General features: G+C 29.5%; 1 protein-coding gene across 1 annotated transcript; it reads right to left on the minus strand.

Moving 5' to 3' along the window:
* Positions 1-7,494: 7,494 nt before the first annotated feature.
* LOC113515611 (uncharacterized) lies at positions 7,495-15,582 on the minus strand. Its single transcript, XM_026899871.3, has 7 exons — positions 15,518-15,582; positions 14,400-14,640; positions 13,032-13,225; positions 10,551-10,684; positions 9,744-9,919; positions 9,319-9,357; positions 7,495-8,243 (listed from the first exon to the last, which is right to left on the minus strand). The coding sequence occupies exons 2-7, from the start codon at positions 14,559-14,561 to the stop codon at positions 7,791-7,793; spliced, it is 1,158 nt and encodes a 385-aa protein (XP_026755672.1). The 5' UTR covers positions 14,562-14,640; positions 15,518-15,582; the 3' UTR covers positions 7,495-7,790.
* Positions 15,583-22,211: the final 6,629 nt, after the last annotated feature.

A 22,211-nucleotide genomic window follows, 5' to 3' on the forward strand; every position in this document is an offset into this window, starting at 1 on the left:
AAAGAAGCAACACTCAGGAAAGCCTTTTTTCTTACATTGATGAATGGTTTCAAAGCATTAACCCTGTTAGTTTTACCATTACACAAACTCTTATCGAGCATAGCTTTACTAGGGTGTAGCTTCACCAATTTCGCATCATAGATGACAACCGGTGTCTGTGCGATGACTCCTCTTCACGATCAATACTACATCTCATCAGATAGAGTATCAAGTACGAAAATTGCTGTTCGATTGCAAGAGTAGTGCTTTATGACATCAAGGAAGTTATTAGAAAACAGACATCCGCGGACGCTTTCACAAATTTCTGTACTCACGTCATCGATCCTCTCAAAGCAATTAATAAAACATAGTTCCTAAAACTTTCAACATTCAATATCCATATAAATACTCACACATATGGACATATCACCCTTTCTAAATATTAGTTACATAGTTTGTAAATGCAAATCATAATGTCAAATGTACAGTCTGTTACTGGGGAGACTGCATATTCGATGGTTGACCATTCTCCCACTTTTTGTTTCAGGCGACAATCGCAGCCAGTCTTTGCTGCTAGTACCTCACGTTTAAATATTATAAGTCCTTTCAGGAGGACGAAAACAAGATTATATAAATAAACAAAAAAAAATCAATATAAAAATATGTTAAAGAAAATGTTTATCATTTCATGCATGCATGCACAAACAACTCCTCCTTAACGCACTCCAAATATATTAATATATTCAATACTATAAATCGACAAGAATAACTAAAAATGGGTATCTCGTCATCTATAGCAGCTAGGCAGGACGAGATACCCAACATAATAAAGTTGTGTCTTATGGTATAACCTAAAAAAAGCGTAAAAATCTTATAGATAAAATCACTGAGTAGCTTTTCAATAAAGCGCAGTCTATTATTTGGATAGATATTTTGTAATCTAATTCCTTTTATATCCAGTCACCCGTGGCAAGATTTCTAGATAACTAAATTTATAGACGATTTTGTAGATATAAGGTTGCGGTACTAAAAGCATTTAACGTAAAGCGAGTTTCAATGCTTACCAAACAATATCAACAAAAAGCTCTTAAAACTTGTAATCCGTTAATTTCTCAATTAATTATAGGCTTTATTCTTGCATTACGTCTCTTACGCTCTATTGTCTTCGTCAAACAACTTCGTATGTGAAACGATTCTAATCCGATTTTAATGATTCTTTTTTTAATCTTATCGTATTTTTATGTCAAAATTTTTATGTACACCATCATATCAGCCTTTAACTGTCCACTTCGGAACATAATTAACCCCCTCCCCTGTTTACCAGTAGTTGCTACGTTTGACAGACGGATTGACAACCCTAACTAGGCTTTGAAGATGTTTTAAGAAGGACGTTGCTGCCCATCCCTCGTCCTCCTTTAGTCACCTCTTACGACATCAGCGGGAAAGGAAGTGGTGGCCTATTCAATATCAAGATACGGTAATTTTATGTACATAAACTTAAATTATTCTTGCGAGTGGTGATTTCCATTTACAAGTTATTTTTAGTGAACCGATATAGTATAAGAAGTTATTATATTTTAAATTTGAGCATATTCTTTGCTTAATAAACTTGTTGAATATAAATCAACTGAATACGAAATAATTAATTTTAATTCCGAAAAACTTTACTCAAACTTTCATAAAGAATACTATTCAATATGAAAATTTATCATTTGACCACGCAGTTTAAAAAAAATAACTACGATTCTTTTTTTGTGAATCTTATTATCGACTATATTCTTTGAGGAAAGTTACAAAATTTGATGAATTTTATATTTATATTTCGAATTACTTTACTATTTTTTACAAACTTGGTAGCAAGACAGTCAGGGCCATGTATAATAAATACATGATAATTTAAATTTCGTTCCAGAGGGGCAGGTGGTTTAGGACCCATAACTTACTAGTCTATAATGGAGGCTCATATACAGCAGTGGATAATTTGCGGCTGAAATAACGATGCATATTATTTCTGCACGCTAAACTCACCCTCTGTGTATTGGTTAAATATGTTCTACTAAATGTTGCTACATTAGCAATCTCATGGAAAATATCAACAAAGATAGCTCTTAAAATATGAGTACCATCAAAGACATCACAGAGTAGTACACTGTGACACCCGTGATATGTCATGTGTTTTCACTCCTCAAGATTAATATGTTATGCATTATTATCTTTACTGATAGCAAAAGTCAATAAAATTCTTTCTTCTTCTTCTAATACTCATAATTTGTATCTATAATACGAATTATGAGTATAATCACAATCGTCAGTAAACATTTTTAATTCTTTATTTATTTATATATGTCAGGATTTAATTTAATATAAAGACACCGTCAATTCTCGCTTAAAACTTTAAAGCCACAGAAGGCGTCTTTTATGACAAGTCTTGGAAAAGCTATATCGAGTGGAAAGATACTGAACTAACGATCATGCCGGTCTTTAATTCTATTATAATATTATTTTAACAAAAACCAATACACAATACTAACAATAATATAATAATTCACGGAACAACTTCTGATGAAATTATGAAAAGTATTCCTGTAACGTAAATCTACCTACTATATATGTACGATAGTTATCTATAAATAAATTACTTTTACGTTTATTTAATATAAAATGTACATTTTATAACTAGGTATAACACGTTATGTATAAGAATCTAAGATATATTTTATCTGTATTCCATACATTATTTTAATCTGTAACTAATAAACATTTAGATCCTTCTACCTTATTAATATTATAAATGTGAAAGTTTGTAAAGGTGTCTGGATGTTTAAATATTTATTATTACAAAATGCTTTGATGGAATATATTAATGGATAAATACTTGAATAAAGTTTGGTACATATTCCGTTCAGATTAACACATTTTTTTTTTACTCTTATTCAGGCGTTTCATTGAAATACTCGTAGTTTATAATATTAGTAGTAATACCTTTTGTCAAAATAAGAACTTCTTAACATATCAGCATTCGTTTCAAATTCAAGTGACACGTATCAAAATTCAATCTAAAAGCTTTGGAGATTTTTTTATACCTTTAGAAATATGATACTTATAAAAACCATCCTAAATCAATATAAACTAAAAGAAATCGAATCGAGTACTCGAATGAAGATAAGGGGCAGCACTCAAGAGAACGGCGCCAGGAGAAATACAGTGCTGATACCGTCTGCATATAAATTGTTTTGTGCAGTACATTAATTTTTTTATTATTTATTATAAGTTTTTTTTTTTTATATAAGTATGCAGGGAAGACAGATCTCCAGTTACTTCTCTCATATTCATACCTCATCAACTACATTTTAATTCATATATTATTATATCTCTTTACATATTATATTTCGTTTGGTTTTTTATATAGCTGTGTTTCGGTTTGAAGGATATGATATAACAATGAATTTACAGGTTATCATGAGCGGCACAGTATACTCTATTATAATCATGGTACTGTTCGTATCTTTATGCGACGGTTACCACTTTTCATCATGTTAGCCATCAACTTATTAGCAATTAGAAATTGAATAAAATAAATAAAATGAGTTCATCAGTTTCCGATATTTTTAATTAGCTCTCTTTAAATAGTATATATAAATAAAATAATTAAAGTTTTTACTTATTAGAATTATTTTTCCTCATCCTAGCGTTTTTCTAAATGTTATCGTACACCTAATTCAAAACCTCTAATTTGTTAATATTTTTTTTAAATTTTATTTAAAAAGTATATAAACTGCGTTTTATTTCATATACTATAGTAGAATCGTTATTATTAAATTTTTACTATCATTGTGCATATAAACTTGTAACAGGTTCATATTATGAGAAGTACCTAAATGAGAAAAACAACTGACGTTATCTTGTCGTTAGTAGATGTGCCTTGGCGAATCATTCCGTTGGCCTACATTTTTGGAGGGCACACATATTTAATTTTGGTAATAACATATTTCCTTACAAAAAATATTTAGTTATTATCATAAGGTTAGTATTATCTATAAAGTAACTCAAATATTTATTTAAGTATAAAGAATAATTATTTTAAAACAATTGCATGACAAATAATGATACATTATCAATTAATTCTTTTTGACACAAAAGAAGGAGGTTCCTAAATTAGTCGCATTTTTTATGTTTATTACCTCGTAAATCTGTCGCTTTTAAATCCATCTGGAAAATTCTTGTTTTATCTTAAAGACATATTTACAAATTGTTTCCATAGAAATTTTATAAAATATAACAATTCCAAAATTTTTTTTTACAACACAAAAAACATGGCAAACGAGCATGAGGCTCATCTGATGGTAAGTAACTACCACCGCCCATGATCACCCACAACACCGACGGCATTGCAGGTGTGCTGCCGGCTTTTTAAAAAGGAATATGCTCTTTTCTTGAAGGTTATGATACCGTATCGGTTTGGAAATAATACTCCCACATAATCTGTAAAATTATTCTTATAATTATATATTATAACATAACTATCTAATAATATATTATATATATTGTAGATAAATCTGTTACAATTTTAATAAGTCTAGAACTATTATATATTTATCTACAATAACATCTAGCTCAAAACTGAAAAGAACTGTTTTTATTTAAGAGACACACCCACCAACATGGCAAATTTTTAACACTAAACACACATTCATGACACTAAACCATCCAAAATCCAAATTGGCAAACACCCCCCCCACTCCACCCGCACCCCCGCAGAGGCCTTTGTTCATCGGTGAACAAAGTTATCAATAGTTTTGGTGATTGACATGATGATGATAACTAAACCGCCGCAGGTTAATTTTTTCTTCTTGAGATAAAAAGTACCCTATCTCACAAAACAACAATACACATTTATAATTTTTTTTTTAAAACGATTGGGCGGATTCAGAGATAAGCACGAATTAAATAAAAAAATTAACCCAATATAACTCTCAAAGGTTACAAGTTCAAATAAAAACGACACCAAATAATATAAGTCAATAAATGAAATTGATTCTAAAGATAGCAGTGGGTTTACCTCCACATACATTGGACTCAAATATAGTCAATGAAATGTAAGTTTGTCGAGTGCTATGTTATGTTCATATAACACTCGACCTGACATACCTGATATAACGTAAACGTAGTACATATAATAGTATGTTTGCCATAACAGTAAAACATGCCTCTGAAGTAAGCATATTTAAAAATACAATAATATAATTTTGTGAAATAAACTTTTATTTACAAATCTGACACAGGGATAAAGTATGTGTAGTATTATGATCATATATAGATTGTTTGACATGCCGAGAGTAGTAAGCGCATCCTAAATCTGCCATCAACTATCGAAAAGACCACTTCAGTATAGCGCTAAGGCAGTCTTTTATGCGACTTAGATATTGCCCTCTATGCTATTATATTGGTTCTTTTATATGCTTTCAATGCCTCAAGTGATTTTTAATAATCTTAAAATATATCTATCTATAAAAGGATATCGCCCATTGGTGTTAGGAGTATCTAAGTGGCTTTGGTTATACACAAGGCCACTGATGTTTACCGGATGACGACTTTAAGGATCATAAAAATAAACTTCAACTACAAATTTTAATTTAAAAACATATATGTAAAATTTATAGTACAATACACACATATTGAGCTAATTAATAATGTCGTTCTACTCTCGAACTTTGTTACAAAATACTCCAGAATTCTACATGGCATTATTACATTATTAATAAATATACTGGTACTACAAAGACACATTGACAAAGGACCCTGTTTGAAATACTAATAAGATTATCGGAATTTTTCTTTATTCGGCTGCGGAATCTCACTTTATGCGAAAGTTGGGATGCTCTATTTATACCCATACCCATTTTTTCATTAAGTCCTTATACTATAAATAAATCGAAATTACATAATTATATATTTATATATAATGAGGCCTAATTATGATGTTTAGTCATAATTGTTTTTTTTTTATGGGTGAAAATGGTATAGTAACCCCGCCTGCGCTAACGGGATACGCTGGCGGAGCACCAGTGAAGGGTGATAGATGAGAATGAAAACAGGCCAGTTAGCCCATCATGATGAATTCATCAAGAATTAACCATGATAGTTTCCAGGGGGAACCACGAGGAGGTCGACCTGGTTGGGTATATTGCTAGCAATGGGATTTTTAGTCTCCATTACTAACAATCCCTTTCCCCCCAGTCATAATTGTTTAACACTGCGAAGTCGGCATCATATTACGCAGGTATATAGAAACGAATTATTTGAAAAAAATATATATACCTATATATTTTTAATGCTATTTTAAAATTGAACTCATTGTTTATTACAATAATAAACTAAATAAAATCGCAAGTAAATAAGAGAATTAAGCGTGAATTTACTGGGTACAGAGGAATAACACCTGAGTCCTCAGGAATGGCAACGCATGGGGGGGTATCATGGGCGAAACAGTATATTCTGTTATGTCCATGGTACTGCTTATGTTTATAGGCGACGGTTACCACTTTCCATCAGGTGGGCCGTCAGCTTGTTTGCAATTCTAAGTTGTATAAAAAAAAAAAAAAAAAAAAAAAAAAAAAAAAAAAAAAAAAAAAAAAAAAAAAAAAAAAAAAAAAAAAGAGATCTGTAAAATATTTATTACAGCAAAAATACCTAAAAGCATTTTGTAATTTAATCCTTAATAATGCAAAACAACGGTGTCATTATAAATTTGTTCGTACGTGAATTATTATGCCGATATGTCTATTTTATAATGTTATATAACATATTTTCTATGTATTTACTTTTAAAGTCTAAAATAGGTTAACTTGCAATTGTTCAATAAATAAGAATTCAAAATACTATGGGTAAAATTTCTTGAAGACAATAAGTCTAGTGACTTTGTGTACGTGCACCTACATTAATTAGAACCTCAAAACGCTAAAAGTTTGCATCTAAAATTAGCAATTCATTTATTCTCCAATAGGTATTTTTAATTTTTTTTTTTTATTAGACCACTCTTAAATTCCAAAAATAGTATAAGCTATCTTATTGTTACTCATTCGAGTACAAACAATATTATCATGTTTGCACAAAATATTATATGAAATTGTTACGGATATGAAATTGTTAAGAAAATAAAGGACAGACATTGTAAAGAAAAAATGACTCGCAGGTATTTTAATATGAGTAGAAATAAAACTACGTTCAATTTCTGAAACTGACTTCAAAACAGTTTAAAAATTTGTCCAATTATTACTTTGCAATTTTATTCATCTACATTATATTAATGCGAGATTGGTCACAAATAACCACCAAACAGTCACCAAAGATAATAAATCATACAAAAGAAAAATTATATGATAATAAGCAAAAATACTACTCAATCATTTTCCATATTTTTATTTAATATACCTATAATACAAAATAATATAGTAACTACTTGTTGTTTGAAGTTTTATACTAAATTCTACCTGAAAATAATTGACAACTAAATTATAGAATACCAAAGTAAATACCAGATTATAACCAAACATACAATAGCGGTAGAAATAGTTAATGTAACAGTAGTTACAACAATCTTTTTTTAATATTGTCTTAAACAAATTTATAATGAACTATATTGAATACATTTAATTTCTTAAGAAATTTAAATTTTTGTAATTATTTCTTTTCCGCTAAATTATCCATATGTAGAATAAAAAACATGTCTCTTTGGATATAGCACCTGCGCTAAATAAGAGTAAATATTAACAACTATATCGAACAATGCCCTAAATAGTTGTACAAATACATCAAGCTGAAATGACAGTAGTGGGAGTTTGAAAACGAAATCCATTATAGGGTAAATCTATAGTATAATCAGCTTGGACTTCACCCGGTCTTGTTGTTAGATCTATAAGAGAGCCAGGAGAATCAATTGCAGTAAAGACAGATGGAGTTTGGGATGCTGTATACACTGGATATAACCTTGGTTCTATTTCCCCCTTAGTTGTTTTGATTAGTTCGGGCTTCCAAGTTATGACGTCGTCCTTTTTATCTTGTACGACTTCTGTTGTGTCTGCTAAAGCTGTTCTATCAATTTTAACGACTCCAGAATCTAAGGGCCACTGAGTTACTGATAGTGCTGGAGGTGGAGTTCCAGGCATGATAGCAGGTGGTGGCCAATTGTCTCGACTTCGTTTTTCGTAGTAATCGTATGGATGATATGAATGATAGAAGCCATAATTCACCGGACTTGAAGCAATCTGGAACAGAACATCTGTTAACGGGTTATCAATATGACTTTTATTAAGTGCGCAAAAGCGGAGTTGGTGCTATTGTTTTATCAATATACCATCATTATAACGATAGACAAATTGACGCTTACTTTGGATAAAATAAGTACTCGTATCTATATATTTGACCTTAACAATGGAGGCACGGCAGGTAGGTAGGCATTTACTGGAAGTGTCAAACAGTGTGATAAATGTGTTGATAGAATATTGTAACACACCCACGAACAAAAAGTCAGTAACTTTTATCATAATGTTTGTTGTCTCTATAATATAACGATGCTAAGTATAGAAATAATTTGTTTTGTCAGACATCTTATTTAGTTACATTCAGTTGATTATGAAGAGATTCGTTACAATTCATTAAAATATATTTTTTGTACGTGGGTGTTATAATTATATGTACTTGCCAGGGGCTTTAAACTTTTATATTTTTCCTTGAGCGCAATATTTATAGATCTTAATTTGTTTTCCTCTAAAAAATAATATCTACTATGTAATTTAAAATGTGAAATCGTCTTGACAAATTACATTATAATATTATTTATCAACTCATTTGTTTATTTCTTTCTCATTTCATTTTTCTCTTTAATTTTCTCTTCTCATAAATTTATTTATTTAAATAATTTTATTGACCAAATGAAAATAAGGTATAAAAGGCGAGCTTAATGCTAGTAGTATTTTCTACTTGTCAACCTATAAATGTACTTTACACTCTCATTTATTTATTTTTATTATAATAATGTTCCATCAATTTTATAATATTATCTTGTGAAAATATTTTCATGTCTGTTATTTAAATAGACACGCAATACGCTTTAACAGCCAAACATTATTCAATCAAAACATTACAACTAGACTCTTAATGTGAGATATATTACAGGAAATTTTTATCTTAATTCACCAAGATATAGCCGCGGATTATGGGTATTGTACATGGGGAAAAAAGCGTCAATTTATCCAAGTTATTACGATATAGTTTATTATAAAAGATACGAGTTAAAAGTTAGTAGATTATTTATAAGTAAATATTATTATCATGTCATACCTTTCCCCTTTCATGATACCCATCGTTATTATTGTCTACCTAAAAGAGAACGTCATTATAAGGTAATAAATATTTAGTTGTGTAAGTAGTTAGTAATAAAGTTTTTTAGATTATAACAAATTATAGTTCGTGAGAAACATTATTTCGAACGAATGTTGTTCAAATATATATGAACTATAAGTGATCAGCTTCTTATGATAAGATATAATACATTATATTATATAGATGCATGTCTTAATTAAATAAGCTACTGTAGTGTATATATCGTCCAGATTGATATAAATTTCGAAAGTACGTTAAACGTAATTTGATAACTAAAAATAAATCCTATCGGCTATAATTATATTTACAAATAAATAAAAATAATACAGAAGATTATCAAACTAGACACGTATTAGTGTTTTAAATGTATAAACAAAGCTCACCTTTTTAAGTCCTTGAATAGAAGCCAGAATGAGCGCCATTTTAGCTAAGAGCAGTGCCTTTCCGCCAAGAACGGCCAAGAACTGGAAGCCCATTGGTATTAAAACCATTCCAATTGACACTATACCGAACATCATCATTGTCATCATTTGATGTCGTCGTCTGCCCCGATATTCAACTAAAACGTTACAAAAAATTCATAACTTTCCTGTAGTTTTTTTACACAACTCAGAATGGCAAACACGCTAACGGTAAACGATGAAAAGTTGTAACAATCGCCTATAAACATGAACAGTACCATGAATATCATAGATGTCACAGTGTTGACGATAGCCTTTATGAGTCGCCATTTATACATAGTAAATAATAATAGTAATAGAAAGATTGTGCAGCACTTAGGCAAACCATATCATCTTATTGATATTTAGTTATTGTATTATCATCCTTCTCCTTACTTAATATTATAAATGTGAAAGTAAATTTGTTTGTTACCTTTTAGCGCCTGAATAGCTAAACTAATCAGTATGAAATTTGGTATACAGATACTATAAGGGACGGAGGACATCAGCTATTTCTTATTCCGATCACTGAACATATCCCGCTCACGTGGGCGCAGTCTCGAGTAAAAGCTAGTATGGATATATTTTGATATTTTATTCAACAAAATACAACTTTGACATGACAGAATTTGTATCCTCATTTAGAACCTCCTTTTTTGAATTTGAAATTTTGTATTATATCACTGTTTGATGAAATTTATATACTATATAATTCATTTTATTTTAATCTACGATATAACTATTTAGTACCTGATAGTCCGCTTTCAATAGATTTCTCGTTTTCAAAGTCAAATTTTATGACGTGAGTTCGTAGCACTTTAGCCATGCGTCGAAGAGCTAAAGTTCTCCATTCTTCTTCCTCAAGCTCTTTATCTGTCCATGAACTATTAATAATATATATATTACTTATGTAACATATTATATGTCTTATAATTAATATAAACTTATATACACAATGACTAAAATATATCCCTCTTGTTAGTGTCATACGTAAAAGATGGATATAATGTATTGTAACTACCATGAAGCAATATTAGTATAGTATAATATTATATACATGTATTACATAAATGAAAAAAATAATTAGAATAAAATTTAAGGCACAAATAGACGATTCCTTAGGTTAAATGAGATACTTTAATTTTAAGACATTTAATTGCGATATAATTAATCAAGATTTACTCAACAAGATCATGAAAATATCGAATATGGGAATATATAACACAATGTGTAACAAAGCATACATGTATAATAAGAATCTTAATTTTTAAAGGTACTTAAAAATAAATTCAGTGACTTAAACAAGAAATGTGATGATTTAGTTCCAATGGGTGACAATAAAATCTTATTGCGAAATGCAATGTCGTTGTTGATGTCACGTTAGAATGCGAAAGCAAATACGTAACCTCTGAACTATGGCAATGATGTCGTATATCACAGTATAATCTATGTTTATACTGGACAGAAAACATTGCTCTGTTCTTTCTTGTGTAATATAGGGTTTTTGTTGTTAGAAAAGGGTAATAAATTTTAATTTAATTACTTAGATTCATATAAATCTATATTGGTAAAATAAAAATTGCAAAAGATATTAGCATATATAAATATAATTTAATAAATTTGTACTTATATATTATTAATTATGAAAAAAATATTGTAATATGTATATATTTGTTATTCACTTATGCCTAAATGGATGAATGGAACAAAATATAGGAGGTACACATATAGATTATAATCGTAGTTGTTTTTATTCTAATTGATATTGTTCAAGCCATGGGTTACAGTCAAGTAATAATATTTCATTAAGTGTATTATTTTAATCAGTTACAAAAAAAAATTAATTACAAAGAGACATAGATAGCATCACTACTACTACTCAGATTTACACACCATAAAGAGCGAATTCGATCTGGCCAATAACAAAAAAGTTTGCGTGTTAATTTATGTTTTCCACTGACTCCTAGGTGAGAGAAAACACCATTAACAAACCAAATTAATCAGAGAGACGACGGTAGGCTCGCCCTTGTCACATTGGATTCTAATAAGTACACGGAAATGTCGACATGTCAAGTGCTACATTCACTGGCTAATACCTCTGAATTAAAGAAGGAACGTAGTAGAGAGCAGGAAGATAGTAGTATTATCTATGCTTCTGACTACATCCACTGACTACAAAGTACTATATTAAATTATATAATAAAAATAAGCCGCACAAAAATACCTGCGTATGTCACCCTTACTTCAGGTTTACTTACAAATATTTTCTTATAATGTTCATATGTGCATATCTCGTACGTAATTTACGATCCTTCAGATAAAACTGGAATTTATATAGGTAAGTTTGTAGTCGTGGAAGATTGTTCTTAGACACATATCGGCATATTAAAAATTATACTTCCTGGCCTTTTTTCAAAAGATTAGCTGTTTTTCTTGAAGCTGTACTTAACTGAATATAACACGCGATTTTGTCCGCATGAATTATAATAAAAAGTATTTTATGTATTAATAAAACCATTGTACATAAAATGAGAACAAATTTTACACAGATCAATTGCTACAAGACTTGGTTGCTTGCTATCAACGTAACGTTATAGCGTATGCAAACAACAATTTCTATAAATTACTCAATTTATTACTAAAAAATTTAAAAAATTACAATAATTCTAAAGCTGGATAACCGTTTTCTTCATCGTTAATCTGTACAGTACTGTAGTAGGTATCTACTTGATAAAATTATTAATGAAACCTAATCATTTCTGTATTTGAAATATGCAATAATTTGTATAATACTATATAATAATTATTGGACGAAATTCAGTTTCGTTGGCCTAGATATGAAATTTACCATTGTTTGCAAATTTGTTATTAGTATAGAGCAGTTTTAAACGTTATTAATTTATAATAACAAACAAAATTAAATGGGTTTCAATAAAATTTAGTAAATGGGTAGTGTGACTGGAGAATAATAACACCGTTTACGTCACGTAAACTTATTAGATTTAAACGTATAGAGAAAAGTATGTCAAAAAACATATATCAAATCGAATATAAAATTACTGATATATAAAAAAAGTCCTTTGTGTCAAGTAAATATATAACCTATCTAGGTTATATACTTACTTGACATATAGGACTCTTTATGTACTTACTCGGAAAAAGCCATGGCATATAGTTAGTAAACAAAAAAATAGTGCCAACAATTTATTTTAAATAGACTAGTAATCTTACCTCGTGTCATTTTCAGCCATAATGTTACCGGATCGGTCAACAAGCTCAAATCGTACCAAATTGACTCCCTCAGCTATAGGTACAATGTCAGGAGTCAATGAGCGATCCAAAGCTCGTAATGTCTTCCTCTTCATACACCTAATGAATTTTGGAAAGTATTCCTTATGGTCGATAACATCTTTTACTTCGACTAGCTGTAAATATGAATATAAATTATTATCATAGAGACGCATCATCTGTCCTTTTACCGTCGAATAATATTCTCTCCCTATTATCATGCAAATAACAAAATATACATTATGAAAATATCTACTATCTTCCTACACAGTTATGGAGATGCAAAATTGCGAAGTCAACTAAATAGTTTCTGTTTTCAGAATTCTTATAAATTGTAACAGAGCAATTTTTCTGCTGTAGTTTAAAATATTTATAATTGAGAACGCTATTTTTAAATAAATAATAAATCTCCAATCTGCCTGCAAGCGTAGATTTTTATTACAATATTCTTTCATAAATAAAAGTTTTCTAAATATTTTATTGAACTATATGTTACTTTGCGCAAGTCCATATCACTAACCAGTTATTTAAAATTATTTTGTTTAATTTCGCTGCCATTAGTATAAGTGTGACTACCAATACTTACTAAAAAAAGAGTTAAAGTTTTCTTTCAGAAATAATTTGAAATAAATATAATCGTGATTAACGTTAAAGTTTCTATGTAATTGGCTATAGATACAAATCCTAAAAGGATCGGTAGATATTTACTATTGAACCTCAATATCTAATAGCTACAGAAGCAAACATTGGAGTTCGCAAAGCCGATTAAGTAGACAGCTCGCAATAAAGAGATTAAGGCTCTTATGCCCAATATCAACACGAAGAGGACATTGCCCAGATCCTTAATGGAATGGAAACGTTGGAATAAATAGCTTTAATGTTTACAAATACGTAATGAACTTTGTGTATTTGTTATTTTAATTTTAATTGAAAACTATCAATATATAACTCCCTTCCTTGAAGTATTGAAAATTTTCTTTTTTATATTGAATTCCGATCTACACACAAAATTGACGCTCAAAATCCGTTGAGCTCACATTCTAAGTGTAGAATTCTATATCAAATAAATCTTCTTTATGCTAATACAAATAAATATAATTATATTTTAGTTGTTTCTAAATAAACTTAGTTTATTTAGAAACAACTATTTATGTATTTACGATTAATATGTAGGATAAATAATAATTAAATAAATAAATATGACAAACCTAAATAAAGTTGCATTTTAAACAGTTAACCCCAAATAATTACAATGCATTAATATAAAATTAAAAATTAAATAATTACTGTAATTATAAATTAAATTCATACTTTTTTAGAACAATCTCTCCATATAATTCGTATTACATCAGCGCCTTCCAGCCACAAGTCAGCAATGAAACGGCTCAAATATGCATCGGGATCATCTTTCTGGTTGCCATGGCAGCAGGAAATTATGGCCAGAATGAAATATGATATCACTGCAACTTTCATATCGGGTTTTGATTGTATTGTGACGTAATATTTTTTATTCAATCTTCATCTGTTCCATAGCTTCATGCTATAGATGCATCTGTAACAAGAAGTAATTTAGTCATATCGTAACTTAAATTATCTTAGGTTTTTGGAAAAAGACTTAGAACATTAAACCATGAAGCGACTTTCAGACTACGTGTATATTACATTATTGCCTTGTTCTTGAATTTATATAAGTATATCAATATTCAACTTAATTTAATGCCAGCAAATGACGCAATTGTCATAAGTTGTTACTGCATAAAATTTAACATAAACATTCTGTAATTTTACAAAAGAATTTTATATTATATTGAATTTTCATAATTCAATAAAATTTCTTGAAAGATAAATAACTAAATCAGTCACTATTGTAACTGGTTCTAACAATTTGAAAATTTTCTCAAATGAAGCAAGAATACAACTTTGTAATGGGCAAACTCTGAATACAAGACATGATTATTCGATGTCTTTAACTTGAGAGAAACTTTCTATTAAACTACATAGTACCCACTACGGGAACTCGTTTGTAGAAATTTAATCCTTTCAAAATCTTTCATCTCCTTCGTTATTCAAAGTCATAATTTTAGTTAACTATGATGTAAATTATTTTACGGTGCACAAAGTCAGCGAATAAGTGTGAATAAAACGTTTAAACTAAATAAGTTTATAATTAAAAGATATATTTGCATATGCAGTATTTAAACAAAAAATACGTAAGATAATGCTTTTTAAGTCTTAGATAAATAATATCAATTAGAAATATTATAAAAAATCATAACGGCGGATGCGGTTTTAAACCCGCACCTTCTACACTAAAAAATTATCAAAAATGTAATGAGATATACTAAATTAAAGTTATATTTCTTCTACATTACAATTTAAATGTAATTTTAGTAAATTAAGATTATATATTAATACAAAGTATCACTTACAAATAAAATAACTAAACACATATACAAGTCGAAAAATTAGTCACATCACCCAAGCACTGTCAAGGTTAATCAACGAATAGAAAATCCTCGTTCTAGCCCATAGGTTTTATGTCCAATGCGCGGGTGGAAAGCGGTTAATTTTCCAGGCGAATGCAAACCAAATCATGTTAATGAATATCCATGTTACTACGTTTTACCTAAGCAATAGTGCCGTGACAGTGTCATATACTTATTTATTATTGTATCTAATTATATATTATTGTATTGACATCATTTTCTCTCACAATATATTTCTATATATTACGATTCCAGATTGTATAAATTAATAAAGATGCAATGCAAAATATCTTTAACAACCGATTTTATTCGGTGACCAATCTAAGAATAATCAATATCGAATGCAAAAATATTGTTTTTGAATTGGTGAAAGTTACTCAATATATATATCAGATTAGTCATCTTAATCCTAAGGGTGGTTTTGCCAGTAGTTGCCACGCTTGGCAGCCGTTTTGACAACCGCAGTTAGGCTTTGGAGACGCTTTAATAGGGATGCTGCTGCCCATTCCTCGCCCTTCCTTAGTCGCCTCTTACGACACCCACGGGAAAGGAAGGGTTTTCTGTACCAGGACCACACAGCGGCACATTATTACACGCACAGAAAAAAAGGAATTGAGAATTTTATCTATTCTAATTAAAGTTTATTGAAAAACACAAAACATGACAGGAAATTGCGATGTTACCATTTTTATTGGAAGGACGCCTTTTGGTTTATTTGTATACATAATACATGTATGCATCAGAGATTTTCCTCGGCTTATCGCAATCAATTTTGTTTCTAATAATATACTGGATGACCGAAAGGGACCTTTGTAATGCAAATTATCTTTGCTGTATCCTGAGTAGCTATTTGAGATGCTTCAACCTTATAAAATAGCTTTGACCCACGTTTTATGAAATGTATATATACTATTTCACAGGCTGTATTTTACTTAAAAATGTAAATATTATTTTTGTATTTAATATTTATATGGATTCGGAATTTTTCATAAATACTAAATATTTTATATCAAAATAATAAAATTTATACTATTATACTTTTATGATTTATACTTTTTTTATTATTTTATAAATATTTCCGACTTATAAAAATTAAATGAAAACTTAAAATTATTAATCATGGTCAACCTATTTCAACTCGTGTTTTGCATTAATGAAGTATCGGGCTTAATTCTTGGTCGGGTCTATTTTGAGAAATACCTTTTCTAAGTTATTCTTTATTCGTAATTTTATTAGCTAATTCAGGTCTTGGTATTCTGAGTTGATCCTGGTTGCCTAATTTTGCCTGGACACGGTGTTCTAATTTGCAAACAATGCAAACAATGGTGTAATTGTAAGATTATTTTTTATTAAAACTTTTTAAGTTATTCTAAAACAAATCTATATTAAAAAAAAAGAAAACATGATTTTAGTATATTTCTGTAACAAAATAAATGAAAAGTCTGTTACACTATAAATACTCTATCAACAGACAGAGGTTACCATATACAAAACATAAAAAACTTTATCGCTATATCAATTCACTATCCATGACAAAATAGCATATTATAGCAAAATAGCATAATATATAACTGCAAGTATTAATGAATGTACCTGTAGATTAAGGGAAGAAAAAGTATCCCTAAATCTATTATGATCCAGATTGTAAACCCAAATAAACCGAGATAATTAAATTGGTAAAATATCTTTGTTCTGTCTGTGGCAACATAATTTTACATGTGTATGTTTTAAGTATAATGGGAGAACTAACATCTCAAAAGGAACTGTTTGTATTTCGTTGTTTATTTAGCATAGTCTGTCTATTATCGCGAAAAACTCAAAGTACAATCTCTTCAATCCTTACAATTTTATTATGATATAGATAAATTTGTATTGAAGGGTTAGAACAAAAGGAACTAAATTTCCATTGATGTGGGTGGCCACAACCCGAGAGTTAGATTTATATGTACCTACTACCTCAATTCAAACTAATCAAACTTTCAGCCTGAAATGACCCATTGAATAATTATATCTTGACCGACGATCTATCTATGTATATACTGAATTCCGTATGTGATAAGCACTAAGAACTTTTTATTAGATATATTTTTTACAACGTAAAGATAGTAAACGATAATATAACCCATCTGGTTCTGAACCGTTTACATAATCTAACGTAGAGCGTCTGACACGTCAAGGATACCACGTATGCTGTGTCTTTATATGTATATTTTTTAATGTTTTAATTTTATATAGCATGGTATCTCAATAATAAGTAAGGGCGAGGCCTTATATCATGCTAGATAATTATGTTACAAACCGAAGTTTGTTGTCTTTTCGAAGGAAATAGTCACGTCAGCGTGAGAAGACCTCAAAAACCGTCAATGCATTATGTGTAAATAAACTTGTTAACTAAATAAGTTGTAATTTTTATGTACGTTTACAAACGATTTAATTTTAATAATAATATATTTCAAATAAATGACAATATGTCAAACAATGTTACCTATTTTTCAATTAATACAGACCAAATTTATGAAATGTAGTGTACTAAAAACTCAAAAAGTAGGGGTATATAATTTATATATTTAAATCTAATTTACATATTTAATATCTTATTTTAATTCTTCATTCACAATTGTGCTTTTCGTGATGTTATTCGAATCGCTTATTTAGTATTTTGGTTGTGGATACGCTAATGATATCCTGTACCCCAATTATCCCAAAAGTTAAGCAGGTGCTCTTTGCTTTGATATCATATCTTTTAATAAATAAATAAAAAAAAAACAAATACTTGCGTGATAAAAATAGGCACAAAATACCGTGTCTAATCAGCAATAAACTGATAATCGATTATTAGCCACTTTTTAGGCCAATTTATTAATGTTGATCGTTCCTTAATCGTAAGATTAATTGAATGTTTGGAATTATGATTCAAATCAATTAATCTTCACGGTATGATTTTATTCCTATAAGAGTGTCAATAAATTAAAACAATTAATGTTATAAAACAATTTTTATATTATGTAATATAGCAATAATATACTCGTATTAGTCTATACAGATACATATCCGTAGATTTAATGCAATTGTGTAATCAGTAGATGGTATTATTTACAGCTTTGTCTATGTGAATTGGGATGAAATATCTTTAGATGTGTTAATTCTGGTTACGTCCTACGTTTGTACCTTTCATTTTATTCAAATCCGTTCAGCTGTTACAGCGTGATTTAATAACAAACATCCAAGTGTGTTCACGAACTTTCAAATTATTTTATTACTTAGATAGTAGAATTAATATAACTTAATACTGGTTTGTATAGTTTTTGTTCTTGAAATAAAAAGTATTTTTTCTTAATTATTGAGGTGCTAAGTTTGCAAAAAATTATGAAAAAAATCCAACACGTCATATTTCTAAAATATTTATTGCTTTTTAATTTACAAAAAAAGTCTACTAAAATAATTAAAAAAATTAAAAATTAATTGCCTTAGTTTTTTTTCTTGTATTTATTTGTATCTGTGTCTCGACTCTCTTTTTTGGACTCTCTTGCTTGGGTACCTCTGTCCCATTCGTGTTTCAACCGTAAAGCAGTTGTGTTTGCATAGCTGTATTTTAGTTTGAAGGGTAGGATATGGCGTGAATTTACTGGGTACGGAGGAATAACAACTGAGTCCTCAGGAATGGCAACGCATGAGGGGTATCATGGGCGAAACAGTATACTCTGTTACGTCCATGGTACTGCTCATGTTTATAGGCGACGGTTACCACTTTCCATCAGGTGGGCCGTTAGCTTGTTTGCCATTCTAAGTTGTATAAAAAAAAACCCGGAAGCTTAGCTTTCTTCTACATCTCTTGCAAAATACGTGCGGGCGCTCATTTTTTATCTTGGTGAGACAACGTTATTTTGAAATATACGTTTGATTGAGGGATTCTATCATGTGATATCCTTTCTTAGATAAAATAAGTTCACCATAAACGTAACAGAAACGCTCTAGATGTACTTTACATAACCTTTTTGATGTTTTGAAAACAAATATTAATTTAACTAAACCGCATGAAAATTCTAAAAGAAATTCATCAACTTGTGGGTAGCCCGAAATTAAAATGTGATAATAACTTTAGTATTAAACGTGATAAAATGAAAAAAATATGTCTTTCCATTTAGTTATTGACACTGAATAAATCAATATAAAATTGACTGGAAGGTCATTTTTTTTTTATTTTGTAAACTAGTGTAATTAAAGGTTTCTTAAGGGATTACCCCCACGTTAATTGAAAATTGCCAACACTAATTAAAATACCTATAACTCGCACACCAGTTATTATGACATTATTTTAACATGTAAGTATACGAATGTAGTTAAATATATATTCATTGATTTTGTGCACATAAATTATTATTTAAAATATCTACGTATAAATTCAGAATATGGTTTATCCATACAAATGATTTATAAAAAAATGTTCCGTCATTTAAGCGTAATTGAGTTACAAACATTTCATTTATCTTTATAAATATATATAACAGAAAATTAACAAACTCACTGTGTTTTGCCGTTTATAAATAAAAATAAACATAAGTTGTAAAAATAAAATTTTTTATAAAACATCCTACTTATAATAGTCCTACTTATAGACCTTCATAACCACTCGAGTTATAAGTCGACGTTACTCCAAACTAGGGGTCGTCCTACACTTTGTTTACCTTTACGAGGTACTAGAGAACCTTTCTTCCCATTGGTTATCGGTATTTATTAGTAGGACAGTAGGTTTATTTCGTAAACTGTTTTAGTTTACTGTATATGCAATGATTTAGTTTTGCGTTTTACCTGTATTAAAAGGAGATGTCAAAGGATCAAAACCAATTAACTAATGGACGTACATGTACTAGACGGAGACGCCCACCTTTCACTAATTGATTTGTTTTATACGACAGTTGCCCCACCTAGTATGTGAACATTATCATAGCTCATGAGTAACAAGACGAGACATGTGTCATACCTACTGCTACATGAAAAATGTATCTATTTCTGTATTTCTTAGAATGATAAAAAGGCTAACGACCTACCAGACAGCGTTTGACTATAATCAAATTCCATACTACAATATTTTTCAAATTCATGTTTAGATTATAAAAATGAACGGCACTTCATGTCAGTGGCCCTCATGTATATGAAAGGGGGTCCTAACATTCTTGACACCTTTTGACAACATTCTGGTATCAGACGAATATAAATATTCTCAATTCGGCTCTATGTTTTTATACGAGTATTACTGTGCCTATGTTACACGATAGCTTTACAAATTATAAATGATATATGATTTCAATGAAAATTTATTTAAGAAATATTTTACTCCGGTATTGATTTCGTGCTCATTTTGTTTATTTATTTATTTAAGGAACACCAACAGCATATTGCATTGTAACATATAGGTATAACAACATTAAATACAATACAATATTAATGCACATGCCTATTATAGGTATTCACAGCATTCACTTTAACATAATTATACAGTGTAAGAAATTTAATTAAATAACAAAAATAAACATGTAATCTAAGTTAGTGAGCAATATCAGAAAATAAGATTATGAGTGAATTAAATTAAAAAAAATATTAAAAAAATATATATTATGACAATTAGAGTTAATTTTCATAAGATTGTTGTACAAAGTGCTTCAGCAATTTATTCCTGTAGGAATTCGAATTATCGTACACTATATCAATTTCAGGTAATTTGGCATTAATTTCATTGTATAACGCACAAATCCTGGCCAGAGGTTGATGCAGTCCTAGGTTTGTTCTTGTTTTGTCAAGATTAAAGACATTTATTCTTTCTTTTCGATTTACTTGATAGTAACTGACTACTCGTCGTACTCGCAACACCAGAGAAATTGCAAAAGTGTTGCCGGTATTTTAAAAAAAGTGTTTGGAATAAAATTATAAATAATGTTCAAAATAATTTCTACCTAATATTTAGTTCATTTAAATAATGATTACCTGTGCACATACATAGCACAATGATAATCTGATGAAAGAGTTATAACAAAGTGTATTTCGCAACTAATATCGGGTCATCGACGCGGCAATATAATAGTGATGATTCGTTGATTTTATGTAAGGATATGTACATAATGATACGCAAATGAAAGAAGATTAATATATGTATATTTTTTATTTACAATAGTAATCAAGCTGACGGTTCACGTGATGTAAAGTGGTAACCATCGTCTTTAGACTTGAACAACATAAACATTACAGAATATATTATTATAACGGTGGTACCCTCATGTGTACCAGTCCTGAGGACTACGATGTTAAACCTCATAAAGACACGAGATATTTAAATATAGGATATTGTCTTCCTTTTAAACGCTACTGGCTAATATATGTTCTTATAATTATTTTGTCTTTATTACGTATATTAAATTTTAGATCTTAGAATAAAATCTTAAAGTTCTTATCGTATCTTAAAGTTGAATCAGGGCTGTAAGGCGGATGATCTGCCTCTATTTCACGGTTTGTCACATAGCGTCAAGGCGGTTTTTGGATGACCTTCACGTGCTTTGTCACTGAGGCTAGAGTGCCCACGTTGAAATTCTAAATACCACCGTGCTACAGTCCTAAGACATAGCGCTACATCACTAAACACAGA

The sequence above is a fragment of the Galleria mellonella genome, unplaced genomic scaffold (genome assembly GCF_026898425.1).
Source record: "Galleria mellonella isolate WM207_F2 unplaced genomic scaffold, CSIRO_AGI_GalMel_v1 utg173, whole genome shotgun sequence".
In the NCBI taxonomy this organism is placed as follows: Eukaryota; Metazoa; Arthropoda; class Insecta; order Lepidoptera; family Pyralidae; genus Galleria; species Galleria mellonella.